The sequence below is a fragment of the Sinocyclocheilus anshuiensis genome, unplaced genomic scaffold, assembly GCF_001515605.1.
Source record: "Sinocyclocheilus anshuiensis isolate Anshui unplaced genomic scaffold, SAMN03320099.WGS_v1.1 scaffold118, whole genome shotgun sequence".
Classification (NCBI taxonomy): domain Eukaryota; kingdom Metazoa; phylum Chordata; class Actinopteri; order Cypriniformes; family Cyprinidae; genus Sinocyclocheilus; species Sinocyclocheilus anshuiensis.
The window spans coordinates 594731-610088 of NW_015546020.1; the positions used below are offsets into that span (position 1 = coordinate 594731).

Genomic DNA, 15358 nt, shown 5'->3' on the forward strand with positions numbered 1-15358 from the left:
GTTTTGCCAATCATTATTACATATTCAGGTCTTTAGTGACCTGGACCTATATATCCAACACGGATGGATCTCTAACTTCTGCAATAGCATAAAACTCTCCTGATATTTAAATAACTATTAGAAAATAAAAAAATAAAACATATTTCGATACCTTTTGAAACTTGTAAGGGTTCAGTTTGAGCAGGTGATTTTACCATCACTGTCATCATCAGAGCGCATTTCCCCAGTATTCAGCATCTGGCTCATATTCACGATTTCAACCATATTCTCAAAATTGTTTTCAATGTCTTCAAAATCAATATTTTGATCATTTGCAGCTTATTCGCCACATCCACTATCAAATGCTAGTGACACTAATATTTGATTGTGTACAGTAATTGCTCTTCAGTAAAGCCATTTAAGCTATTTCAGGTTTTGCTGATGATATTCTTTTGTTTTATGCTTGTGGTAATTATCTGTGAAACATCATGTCATCGTTGTGTATCAAACATTTTCACAGGAAAAATATACTTACCCTATTACACTATTGCTAGTGACCCTATATACCTTTTTTTTTTGTTGTTGTTGGCAAAAAGTTAATTAGAAAACAGACATTCTTTTACAATTGTATTTTTTTTTCTCTGTCCAGCGACCTTCTGGTTACAAGTCTTACTCTCTAACCATTAGGTCACGACCATAGACATGAAATACTTAGATGCCTCATTGGCCGCTTTGGACCGTTGCTGCGATACGTCAACGAGTCCGCCATATTGGCCCGGGCAAGACTGCTCAGTAAACAAATACAAGTAAACGGGGAGCTGCGGCTTTTCTGGGAAAAAAGGGAAGTTTACATTTATCAACCGATTTCAATGGTTTATGATCTGTGTGGAGTACGAAAAAGTTTCTGTTTCTAATTACTCAAAGTCTCGTTAGTTAAAACTTGTAAAGCATTCATTGTCATAAGGAATTGTGAAGAATCACGCTTGTCAAGCACAGATATGGTTTATTTTTCTTGGTTAATAATTGTGGAGACGTCCTTAGTGTAATATAATTTAATGTACATGAAATGTGCACAACGTTTTACGTTGTGGAAATGGCTTTTTCTTTCTTCAACACCTTTTTAAATCACGTCATAGGATGTCACAGGACAATTTCAGATGAATGTGAAGATAATTTGCTGAAGCATTTATCTTTACCTTTTGATTTTTACAATTTATTTCTATATGTGTTGCCTCCTAACCTTATGCTTATAATGTTTGTATAATATTTGTTTTATTATTCATACCACAACAATAAATGTATTTTTATAGAAATGTTTTATTTTAGTAAAAAATACATAATAGATTACTTAAAAAAAAAAAAAATTAATTAAATTACAAAACTATAAATAATTGTGTCTATTGAAATTGTGTTTTACTGAGGTGTAAAAAACATTTACTGATGCTGATGCTGACAACATCTGATGCTGGAATGGGTGTACTTTTAGTGCTTTTTGTGTCGAATAGCCTACAGTGTAATGGGACTTTAGTATGTAATGGGATTAGTATAAGTAACTGAAATAAGCGCAAATGTCAGGGTGTGTAAAAACCTCCATGCAGGGCACAAAAAAAGTCATAACAAATTGTAGGGGAAGTTCAGAAATTCGATAAATACATGTGAGTATCCTTAGCAAACTGTTGTAAAATACGCGCCATTTCACAGCCCCTGTCTGTGCGCATTCTTCAGTGGGCTCAGAAACGCACACATGCAACTTTAATAAGGATTAATCTATTTTTTATTTATAAAATGTAAACTGTGCAATGTTATTTTACATTTGATTAAGTTGGATTTCAATTTCTGAACCTGAATTTTGTTCAGTTGTATTTATTTGAGCTATTTCTTATTTTATTACTGACTGTTGACTTGCCTTTAAGAATGTTTTAAATCTACATATTAGTTAGTCCAGTTGTTTTTGCTATGGCATTTTTGTTAAAACCATAGGAAAAAATGATTTGTGTAAGGTTTCTTTAGGCTGATTTTTGTGGTATTCAGCTGCAACAGAATGTTTTGCAAAAAAATAAAAAAATAAATAAGTAGGCTTATAGTCTGGAGCCATGTTTATAAAAAAGATGTGAGATCAAGAACAGTTCCTCTTTTAAAAATGTGCTTCTCTTTCTATAGCTGGAAATAACTCCTGAAACTATAGCACTGCTTATCTGCAGGGTCACAGTATATTAATTAGTTGATATGTATATATAGAAATACATATGCCCTTGAATTCTAATATTTCTCAGACACACAGTAAGATCTCTCAGTAATATTGCTATTTAGTTTGAGTGAATCTTTTATCTGTCAGATTTAGTATTTTATAGTAAAACTGTTTTGTATAAAGCAGAAGTCAAATGGTTTCATATGAACAAGCAGGGCCGTTTCTAGGCATAGGCGAGCTAGGCGGTCGCCTAGGGCGCCACCAGCTGAAGGGGCGCCAATGAGCGCACGTACTGGCACTTTTAGCAGGGTTGTGATACTTTCACACACACTATTCATACCTCAGACACACACTCACAGACATCACACACAATCTTCCAGCAGTAGACACATTCTCGTGCACAAGCTGCTTGCCCACCCAACAGATCAAACCACAATTCTGTACAGATGTACATAAATGAGACAAAGGCAAATTATTTTTAGGAGATCATTTCAATAATCAGTCTTTAGTTATCACAAGTGGTGATTCTCACCAATCCCTAAACTCATCCCAACACTCAAGAGTCTGAGGTTGTTGCAGGAGGAAAGCAGATCTGATACTAGAAACACACTGAAGACTGAAGATCATCATCTCGTGGCAACGGGTGCATACTCCACATGATCTTCCTCTTTAACATGCTGAAAAGAAAATCACACAAGAGATGATAATACTAAACAAACAAAGAAAAGTGTGACTCTCTTAGAAAGGCAGATTCTGTGACTCTGGCTTCACTGATTCACATGAATATACAGTATAATGTATTGAAGTAATACCAGATTGGACACAGAATCTGATCTGATTTGTTGGTTTACCGGTTCTTTTCTGCTAAAACGTAAGCAAACACAAGGTTCAGTCCACTTAAATTTGTAAAACAGAACTTAATCATTTTGTATTGGGATTAAAAAAATCTGTACTTCCCAGCATACGTTTCGTAGCACACCATTAGGAGAGTAAATGTTGAAATTAACTGTAAGTAAATGTGTTTTTTCAGCAAAGTGTCATATTCACGTACTGAAAGTTAAAAACTGTAGTGTTGATAGAAGGTTTGATGACCCTGACTTTTTTTTTTTTAGAGTTTCTTAGTTGACAGAGACTAGACAGAGTAACATAAATTGGGAATAATTTGTTTTACCAATTTCTGTGTGTTTCTTTTGTGGATTGTCAGATCAGTGTAAGTGACCTCTTCTGTACGAGTCTGAACTGTTTTGACAACAACAATAATAGATGCATTAAAACAACAAAACACAGATCACAAATTACAGACTTTGCACTTTCAGCAAAGTTGTAAAGCTGAAAGTGCGATAAATAAAGTTACTCTCCCAAAATAAAGACTCAACTCTGAACAGCTTAAACGAGTCGTTAGTCATTCGAATCCCACCTCCGTGACGGCTACACGTCACGGGGTAACACATTTACATGCCTATGTTCTACGTTGGCTGGCCGCAAACAACTTGACCCCGCCCACAAACACGTCATTCAACTGAGGACTGCTTCTCTAATCTCGGGGAGTTCAACGTGGGATTCACAAAACGCTTGCTGGTGAAAGATGGATCTGTATCCTGTTTATTTGGACCAGCTGCTCCACTGAATCACAACCTGCAAGTATGATAAATAATAGATGTTTATATTTTCTGTAGAGCGTTCAAAATACAGAACTATTGAAATAGGCGTATCGTTTCCTACACGCGCTGTACGCCGTAGACCAATCACAACAGACTAGGCCATCTGACCAATCAGAGCAGAGCAGGCTCACTGAAAGGAGGGGTTTAAACTGTTAAATAAGTATCGCTTTTTATTCCTCCTCTTTCCTACTACTTGTTTCACTTCTGTTTCAGGTTTTTATAACCATTTCTTACTATGTGTCAGTAAGTTGTTGTTATTTTAGATTTCATTTGAGTTATTTCAGTACTTCAACACAAAATGGATGAAATAATATATATTTATTGAATGTATTTATATATATGTACATGTATATGTGTGTGGCTGTACATACACATATGAAGTTGCTTTTTGGTGTTTGGCTTAGTGTTATGTTAGAATCATTATTATACTCATACCTTTTGTTCTTTTAATATTTTGAATTGTTTTTAGCTTTTTTTTGTTGTTGTTTTCATTTAAAAGTTTAGTTTTGAAATGTTGTATGCATTTGTCATTTTTATTTAATTTATTTTATTTTATTAAATGTGTATACATATATAGTATTTATAGAGTTTTAGCTTTTAGTTTTAATTACTTTTTCTTATTTGTAAGTCACTTTGGATAAAAGCGTCTGCTAAATGACTAAAAGTAAAGTAAAGTAAAGTTTAGAGAGACTGAATCTTTGAACTGCTTTGAACGAATCGTTTGAGAATCGCTGGAAAATGAGGTTAAATGCATATTTTGGGGAAACGAAAGCGTTTTTTGACCTTGCATGCATGTAATCCTATTGTAGGAGACTCCCAAAACAATATTAGGAACCGTAAAAATGGCATAATAGGGGCACTTTAAGTTATCTGATGTAGAGCAAAATCAATGTGTAAGGTTACAGTTTAATTGTGCTGAATATTCTCAATTCTTTTTTTGACTAATTTTGTCTAATGACTTTCCATGACTTTTGGTAGACATTTATGGTGACTGCAGAAGTATTTAAAAATTAAATTTTTTAGAAACAAATTTTGAAATCTCCTGATATTTGAAAGCAAAAAACATAAACAGATACATCTACATTCGCTGTGGAGATTTCCATTATTTCTCACGACTTTTAGCTTTTGTTTTTTGTGAATTTTCCAGCCCTGGAAACTTCAGTGTAAAATTCCCAAAAAAAAAAAAATAATTTAAATTATGTATATCTCATAATAATGATTGAATAGCCTAATTCTTAACAACAGCAGCAGCTCAGGAAAAAAAAAGAAAAAAAGAACATAAAAATGTTTTTTATAACTTACCAATCAGACTCCCGCAGCACAAACAGAACAAAACAAACATGTGAAACATCAATGCCTGATCTAATAAAACCTCCACTAAAAGCACTCCCTCACTAAATCCTCCCACAACAGAGTTTGACCCTCCCAGTTCACATGCTGCATTTGCATATAATATAATGTTGTAGCTCAGCTGGCCCTTATTAAGACATTAGCCATTCTTAATGTGTGAAAATATTCTATATTTTTATAATTTAACATACTTTTTGTAAGATAGTTGCCTGAATTTGTTAAATGGCTACAAGTAGAAGAATATTGTGTGGTTTAACTACATTTCATGGTAAAAACTGAATTAAAGTCTACTGATTTTTTAATTGTTGTGTGTGTGTATTTATTCAGTTCTTGATGTTAGTGTATGAAAAAACCAAAGTACAAGGTTAAAGTTGTCTGCCATCTCACAGTATCGGTTTTACTGAGGTTCAGCTTCTGAGTCAAACTGAAAGCTGCTACCTTAAAATGGGCCATGTGTGAGTTGGTGCACTAAATGCATGAACCAAAGACACTGATAGGCCTATCTTTCACATAATACTGGGAGAGAGGAAGAGGAATAAGCACTAAAAGGTGAACTAACAACCAAATTTGGCTGCAACCTGTACATGGTCTGTTTGTATGTATAATTGAGTTGGTTATTGTTCAAAGAAGCACCAGGAGGCAGCACAATGATCAAGCAGACCTGTGTCTTCATTTTGTGCATTGGTTCTTTTCAGTAGTATGTATTTACAGCGCATCCTATCGGGTAAAAGTAGCGCTATTATTAGTGATGTGATTTTCCGCTGTGGCCACTGTCAGGGCCATGATGCTCTTGTGCTACCTTTGCCAACATATCCACCAGAGCATACGTGTTATAATAACAGATACATTTACACAAGGAAACATGATCTTTATCTGTTTCTTTACCACGTGTGTTATTAGGGCTGTCAAAGTTAGATTGTTAAAGCATGCAATTTAATATGTTTACAAGGTTTTAATTGCATTAACAAATCAATTCAGCTTGACATTTAGAAGTGTTTCACACATCCTAGTCCTAGCAGAGTATCATTATCATTATTAGAAATATACTTTGCAGATAGTTTATAAATTAAACCCAGATAATTAAGTTTAAAAGGGTTATTTGAATTTTTTTTTTAATTAAATTTCATTTTCACAGAAGCTTAACAACTGAAATATCACCCATCAATGACATTTTCTTGGAAACCTTCATTTGAACACCAGTGGCGCTCTGCATCTTTACACAGATAGGATTAAATTCATGAAGTCTGTAAGAAGCTAATTTATTATTGAATCAATACAGATTAGCATTTTTGTTTTGATGCAGATTGAAAAATGTGACATTTTATTGGTATTGTATGTATTTTGGTATAAGTGTGTAATATACAGAAATAGAGGACAACATCAACAACAAAAAATTATTTATGGCTATCAATTGATTACAATATTTAGAGTACACATTTAAAGTATTATAGGTTATAATACTTGTTAAAAGCTGTTAGGAAACGGGGAGGACTCTTGCCTTCTTGATCAGTTTTTCTACATTTCTTGCAGATGCAAAAGATCCCAACTGCAGCTACGGTCAACAGAGATCCAGCAACAACAGCATATCAGAGATACTGAGCCTGAAGGATGTGATGGAGACTGTGCTGTAACGTCAACAGAAAAACAGTAATGTAAGTCATAGTGTCAGTCTGATCTATAAAAAAATAAAATAAGGAGATCAGGTCAGTAAATAATTACTAATATCAGCGCTGCCGTACCTGAACATGTGTGACAGAGTTGAGTGATGTCCAGATGTTGAGTCTGGTTGCTGATGGGATTGTTGAGCACACAGCTGTAGCTGTTTTTATCCTGATATTCCACCTCCAGAGGTAGAGAGAGACTGATGCTGAGATCAGACACACTGATGCTGGACAATAAACTGCTTCCTTTGTACCAGGAGAGAGTCACATGACCCACATTCACCACTGAACACACCAATGAACAATATGATGATGATGATGAAGAACAGTCTCTGCTGATGACAGGAATGGGCAGAGGAGCTGGAAACGTCAGAGAATAAACAGAAACCTGGATGAATCTGGATAAACTTTTCAGTATGTAAATAATAAAATAAGAATATGAGAAGGACAGGACAAATGATCTCTGCATGCTCACCATAGACAGAAACACTGAATGTTTTTGATGCTAGATTCACTCCACTTATCTGTAGTTTATAGAGTCCAGTATGTTCAGTTGTGATGTTTGTGATGGTCAGAGATCCAGTTTGATCGTCCAGCTTCAGTCTGTCTCTGAATCTCCCATCAGGAACATCATTATATGTGCTGAAGATTCCATCCTCTTTACTGATTTGAGCTATCAGAGACGTTTCAGCTCCAAATTTCCACAGTATGTAATCGTCATTTTTTTTAGTAACATCAGTGTTTAGAGTTACAGAATCTCCCTCCATCACTGATAATGACCCACCAAACACACCTGGAGAAGAAAAATAAACATATTTGTGTATGTTTGTTGTTTATACAGCATCACATCAGCTGTAGTTTGTAACCTTGAATTGTGAATTGAAGAACAGCAGCAGAAACACATAAGAAAGATATGGTTTTATAAGCAGTACAAGTATGAAAGAACAAGTTCAATTTTGCTGCTGACTTTCATTTACTTTTTTCATAAATGGGAGATTTTTATATTTGAGATATTTAGATGGGTAGATTTTTAAAATAATTTTGTAGATATGGCTGGCATGGATTTCCATTTTCATGTCATGTGCAGCAATCATTTGAAACCCACAAAAAACACCTGATATTTGAATGCAACTCAGGATATCTGAGCCTAGAAATTTCCATTACTTTTCTGTGACTTTTAATATAAAATGTTAATAGACATGGAAAATTATGAACGTTTCTATACATCTCAATGACTTTTCTAAACCCTGGAACTCCCAGATTTCTACCCAAATGTAAATCACAAACCGAAACCTGAATTCAAAGTAGATCTCACAATAATGTCTCATGAAAACAGTTACATTTGTAGCAGTGGCTTGTTCTGAAATGGATAAAAATGAAGGCATAAAATGCTTTTATAACTTACCAATCAGACGCCACCAGCACAAACAGAACAAAACAAACATATAAAACATTTTCCTTGTGCTCATCGCATCTTGTGGGAATTGCAGATTTTTGAGCCAGTTGTGAACCAAAATGCCATGAAATTATTTACAATAGAGTCACAGGAGAATGACTTCATGAGAGCTGATTGGCTGATGATGGCATCAGAAAAAACTGTCCTTGTACAATCCTGAGCTTTGACATCAAAGGCAGCAGAAACTTTTTAATTTATTTATTTATTTATTTTTAAGAAAAAGAAGAAGAAAAATGGACACTCTTTCATGCGTTTACCAGATCAAAGCAATCTGGTTGCGAAACTTCGGAATTTCGAAATGTTTCGAAACCAAGGTTCGAAACAGTTTCCGAACCACTGAATCGAAACAAAAGATTGATGAGCTTCACGAAGTGTTCCGAAAGCTCCCATCATCACTGCCGAATGTTTACATCGTGTCTACACCGGACGCCACAACAGCTAAAGGCTGTTTACACTGGACGCCAAAATACAAACGTTGCAAATCATTTATACTTTGTGTCAGTACTTCATAAACAGCATCAGTTCACTGTCGGGAATTTGTCGTGTCGCATCCAGTTTAGACGGCATCACTGATTAGGCTATAAAGGGTTCTATTGTCTTTTGCGCGCCGCTCCGTCCGGTATGTGACACGCTGTTACTTTCATTTTAGCTTGAACTTGTCGTCATTAATACGGAAGAGAGGCACCTTTGTTTCACAGAGTCGACATTGATTTTTTTTTCCTGATAAAAGTGTTGAAAATTAAGTTTCCCTTTATTTTGCTGTCAGTTTGTTTGTTTTTTCCTGAACATGGTAAGACAGCCTACAATTTATTTTCCGGTCGATTTTTGTGTGTGCTAGATCTAGACCTAATTGCTCTGTATTCGACATAAGTTTAATGTTTTTATTTCGCTCGAAGTCTGTGTTGAGTTTGTGTAAAATATGCTACAATCTCTTTTTCGGCCGACAAACGACGAATGTGTTTCGTTTTGTGTCAGCTCTCACTTTACACTAGACGGAACTGTTGTTTTAAGTCCAGGATGAATTGAAGTGAAATGTTTGTGATAGCTTATAAGATGTGGACACGAATAGTTTTCGACACGTTTCTGTGGGTGCGGGACAACAAGAGCAATTTCAGATCGTGAATGACAAAATATAGGTCTATTTTTAGTATGGCAAAACTATTGAAAATGGGGTCCTGTAAATGCTTATAGGTCAAGTGACTTGGTATAAAAAAAAAAAACGTCTCATCCATATCCTGAGATGAAAAATGTATATTTTTGTTGATGTGGATAATAGGCCTATATAGCTATTATAGCATCTGCCAAATACATAAAAGTGTGAATGGTATTTACATGGGCATTCAAACTGTAAAAGAGAATATTCAAATTTTTTGATGTATATTATTTGATTCTTAATGTGGTTTAAAATGGCAATTAATTAATTTTCTGATGTGTGGGGCACAAATGTTTGCTGAAAAAAAAAAAGTTGTACCCCTTAATAGAAAATTAGGGAGTTAAGCCCGTTTTAATACAAGGTGAGAAGAGAATGTATTTTTTATGAATACTCCTAGTTGCTTTTAAAAATGCTACTGACACTTGAGAAATAATTAAGCTCATGGAGGGAGATTTATGTGATGGAAAAGATGTCACACAATTTAAGACTCTGAATGAGTCATACTGAGAAATGGAAATCTTTAATGAAGGGACTGGGCCAAATACGGGGGCAGTGTTTTGTCTGTACTTTTCTGTACCGCATTTGATTTCAAATAGTTTCTAATTTGTTTATCGTAATGCATTAACATCCCATCCACTGTTGTTCTTTATATATTGCTTTCAGTTTTGTTATTGTTGGTTTGGTTTCTATTTTTATTTAAAATGTTTTATTGAACATTGATTGAGCAACTGTTTTTTTTTTGTTTTGTTTGTTTGTTTTTTTGTGGGAAAATAAATCAAATAAAAGTGGTTTGTTTTGTTTAAAAATCTGATAAATGTGGTGGTGAGGATGGGTGAATCCCATCCAGATAAGATGTCTAGGATTGTGGTGGTATTTTCCACAACCTCTCTACTTAATTATTTTGACCTTTGTCGAGTACTGTAACTATATTCTTGTGACGCCCATGACTGCCTACTCCGCTTTCATCATGGAAATAGACATGAATCTAATATTAATTAACTAGACTGAAATGTTTTAAAGGCAATTGTTGGTGTGAAAAGGTTTAGTTTCAGTGCTGGGCAACAATTAATCGCGATTAATCGCATCCAAAATTAAAGTTTTTGTTTACATAATATATGTGTGTGCTGTGTATATTTATTATGTATATATAAATACACACACATACAGTATATATTTTGAAAATATTTACATGTATATATTTATATTCATATAATTTATATTATATATAAATATATTTTATAAACAATATATTTTTCTTAAATATATACATGCATGTGTGTATTTATATATATATACATAATAAATATACACAGCACACACACATATATTATGTAAACAAAAACTTTTATTTTGGATGCGATTAATCGCGATTCATCGTTGCCCAGCACTAGAATTTAAAATAGTTTGAAATTTGATGGTCAGAATGGTAGGCGGTTGCTAGGTGGATGCTAAAGTGTCACTAGGGTATTCTGGATGGTTGCTAGGGTGGTGTTAAATGGTTGCTAGGGTATTTTGCTTGTCCACAGCACTTTTTTTGCTATTGTATATTTTTTCCCATCATCCAAAAAGTGAAAAGTTTATTGTTTTTTTCTTCAGGTGTGTCTGGTGTTGAGACAGACAGAGTGTTGGTGTCTGTGATGGAGGGAGATTCAATTACTCTACACACTGGAATTAAAAAAGCCCAAGAAGACAGAATTAGATGGTATTTCAATGAGACTCGCATCGCTCAAATTAATGGAGATCCCAGTAAGACCTGTACTGATGTTCAGTGTAATGAAGGTACTGAGAGATTCAGAGACAGACTGAAGCTGGATCATCAGACTGGATCTCTCACCATCATGAACACCAGAACCACAGATGCTGGAGTTTATCAACTGAAGATCTTCAGCAGCAGCAGCATCAGTGAAAAGACCTTCAGCGTTTCTGTCCGTGGTGAGTAATTTAACAAATGTTTAAATTAAGGTTATACATGTTTAAAAGCTTTTAAAGCAGTGAGAATTAGAGCTGCATTTTCTCTTTAGCTGTAGCTGCATCATAACAGTATAAATTAAATCAAAATTGTCTTTCCATTGGCAAGTCGATAGATTTAACAGTTAGTTTGGAAGTTACACTGTGGTCCTTTCAATCTCGTCCCCCTCTTTCTCCCACTTCACCTGCCTGTTGTCCATACTGTACTCTATAAATCAATAAAGGCAAAAGAAGCTCCAGTTGTGTTCTGGTGGAGAAGTCAGTTTATCATCATGCCACATCTGATCACCTACTCTTTTTAGGAGCGTTTAAATGCATCTGATATTTTATACTCATGGGTTCCTAGTTCATTAGCAATCCAAGCACATTTGACGCAAACAGGACCAAAAAAAGCCACATTTAATTACTGTACTCTGTGGACTTTTTTTGTTGAAATTCAACTTTTTTTGAACTTGCTTAGATTATAGCACTACTTACCTTAGGAGATTGATTTCACACAAACAAACAAAAAAAAAAAAAAAAAAAAAAAAAAGTGAAGTTCCAAAAACTTAAACAAAATTCTTTGAGCAACATTTTCCCTGGACAGTACCTGGATAATGCCAACTTTCATTTAAATTGGACAAATGGCTTGGGACAGGTTCGAAAAAGTAACTCTTTCGTCAAAATGGTAGAATAGTCTACTTGCTGAAATAGAGATATGCTCGACCATGTGATTTCTCTGGTTATGTGTGGGACCTGAAGGATTCCAGTGCAATTTAATGCATCTTTTTATAGCCTACCATTCTAGAGTGACAAGCAAAAAAGTGCGTTACTTTATTAAAGCGCCGTCTTTGGTGCTTGCGCCCCCTACAAATAAATGTTGCTGTACAGAACATGCAATTTGCACAGTTATTTTCATGTTTTTTTTTCCCCCAAAAAAGATCCTCCAGCTGCTGTTGGTTTGTGTTTCAGGTGTTTCTGCTGCTGAACGAGATGAAATGAAGAGAAAGTCAGCGAAGGAGGGAGAATCTGTCACTTTAGATCCTGCTGTAATGAAAAACCCAAATCATGTGATGACGTGGTATTTTAATGACATTCGCATTGCTCAAATTACTGGAGATCCCAATAAGACCTGCACAGATTTTCATTGTCCTGAGAGATTCAGAAACAGACTGCAGCTGGATCATCAGACTGGATCTCTGACTATCAAGAACATCAGAATCACAGACTCTGGAGTTTATGAACTAAAGATCAGCAGCAGCAGCAGCAGCCGTCGTCACCGCCGCAGCATCAACCGTGTAAAGAGCTTCGATGTTACTGTCATTAGTAAGTATAATTTAGTCATTCAGGCATTTGGACACATACAGAGAAATATAAAGAATTGTATCGTTACATTTATTTTTTTAATTTTGCTACCTTGATGACTTGGTACTGAATCAACAGTGATTTTGATATCACTGAATCAAACATTGTTTTATTTTAAACTGAATCAGGTTCACATTTACTTTCTCAAACCTTATATCTTATATTGTTTGTTATAGACCAATCTGACTCATTCATTCATTCAGTCTCTCTTTTATTCCAGATTCAGGTCTGTCTCCAGGTGCTGTAGCAGGTCTATCTGTTATTGTTCTACTGGTGGCTGCAGCTGTAGCTGTTGGTGTGATTTTCTATCGCCGCAGGAGCTCCAGAAATGACAAGTATTGCCTATTAATATTACAGTGAGAGGAAAACATTATCTGTATTGTGCAAAATTGATATTTAATTGTGTGTGTGTGTGTGTGTGTGTGTGAGATTCAGACACAGACTGAAGCTGGATCATCAGACTGGATCTCTGACCATCAGGAACATCAGAATCACAGACTCTGGAGTTTATGAACTACAGATCAGCAGCAGCAGCAGCCGTCGTCGTCGCCACAGCATCAGCAGTGTAAAGAGCTTCGATGTGACTGTCATTAGTAAGTGTAATTTAGTCATTCAGCTATTTGGACTCTTACAGAGGAATATAGAGAAACATGATATTGTTACATCTTTTTATTTTAGTACCTTGACAACTTGGTTCTGAAGTACCTTTGAAACAGTGACACTTTAAACTGTATTAAATTCATATTTACTCTCTCAGACCTTTAATGTCTTGTAAGCCTTGCTCAGACTGTCAGTCCAAATCCGATTTTTGTGCATATCCGATTGGAATCCGATCATATTTAGCAAGTGTGAAATGCAAATCCGTTTCAAGCTACATTTGTATGTGGTTTAAAATCCCATTCAAATCGCATTTAGGATTTAGCATAGCTTTTTTGCCCATGTGACTTTCTCACGCCACGTAAAACGTAAACACATCAGACGCTGTTTGTAGAAACATCCTGAATGTCTTTGCGGAAACAAGGTTGTGTTGTTGTGAAGTGCAATTCAAGCGGAAAATGACAATATACTGCTGGTCTACTCACATCTTTGAGTTTTGAGATCGGCGCATTCCAGCTTCCTGTGTTTCTGCTGCTGCCTCATAAAATTGTGTTGCTGTTATTGTTTTAGAGTAGGCATACCAATGCAACGCCATTGCCACAGAAGCCAGTCTGAACAAGGCTATAGATCAGTCTTATACGCTAATGATTGTCTGTCTTTATCTGTTCCAGATTCAGGTCCGTCTCCAGCTGCTGTAGCAGGAATATGTGTTGTTCTTCTGCTTGCGTCTGCAGCAGTTGGTGTGATTTGCTATCGCCGCAGAAGGTGTGATTGATCACCTACAGATATCATAGTCAGAGAAAAATATAATTTAATGTGCTAAATTAGTTTTTAATTATGATTTTTTTTTTCAGGACACTTCATCTGGTCCCACAAGAAGATTCCCTTGACATAAATCAGCAGAAATGCACTTCAGCCTGTACTGTATTTGGATGATACACCTTTTGCATTTAATACAGCAGCCAGTCTTTTTGAATATATCTTGATTGGGCTATTTTTACCGCTCTTCCTTGCAAAAGAGCTCCAGATTGATCATATTGTGGGGGATCTCCTTTCTACAGCCCTCTTCGAGACATTCCTCAAGTGTTTGGATTGGATTTAGGCCTGGCCTCAGACTGGACCTTTCCTCTTCTGAAGCCATTCCTTTATTGACTTAAAATCTTCTTCATCTTCAGATTTTAATGGAGGCCTGCAGGTTTTGTGCCAAATGGTCTGTAATTTGGTTTCATCAGACAGTAACACAGTTTAAGGTAGTCTCAGGGGCCTTTCACACAGAACGTGTTTTTCCATTCCACTGCGATACTTTCTGATTGTTTTTCTATGTAATCACATGCTAGACAGACGTGTTTAACTGCAGCACTCACGTCTTTTGCAGCATCTTGCTCACAGCATGGCATTCTAAATGCGGCACTTAAGTTAAAAGATGTTTTTTTTTATGTTTTCTTTAATGTTACATAAATCTGTTGGCAAACTTTTTGATGCATTTTCATTTAGTTTTTCCTGTTATTCCTGTTCTTGAATGTCATTGTTGTACCCTATTGTCTCCACTTGTGATTACCTTCACATGTATTCCATGACACCTGTTTTGCAAATATTTTTGCACCCTTTCCTGATTCCTACCTTTTCACAACAAGATCCCCAATGCGTCTTTTGTAAGCTCTTGGCAGGCCATGGCTTCCCTTACGAAAAAGAAGTTTATTCAAGTGAGCTATTAGTACACTTATTTTAAACTAAAAATAGGAAAGTATACTTTTAGTCTACTTTTTATGTACTTCTCAGAAATGGGCTTTATGTACTTCTCAGAAATATACTTAAAATGACATTTAAGTATACTTGACTTATACTTAGAAAAAGTCTAAATATATTTTAGCTATAATTGTGCTCCTAGAATCTGTGTTTTCATTGTTATACTGTAGAGGGCGCTAGTACACATCTTCTGTACAGAATTTCCAAAAAACACAAGTGAAGAAGAAACCGAAAACAACAGATGCTTCCACATGT

The 15358-nt window shown here is 35.4% G+C and overlaps 1 protein-coding gene across 1 annotated transcript; it reads left to right on the plus strand.

Moving 5' to 3' along the window:
- Window positions 1-8964: 8964 nt before the first annotated feature.
- On the plus strand, window positions 8965-15030 carry LOC107698559 (uncharacterized; the record flags this gene model as incomplete). The annotated part of the gene is made up of 5 exons (XM_016499596.1): window positions 8965-9085; window positions 11045-11380; window positions 12368-12721; window positions 14029-14122; window positions 14212-15030. Coding segments are annotated over 5 exons (987 nt in total), but the record flags the coding sequence as incomplete, so codon positions are not given.
- Window positions 15031-15358: the final 328 nt, after the last annotated feature.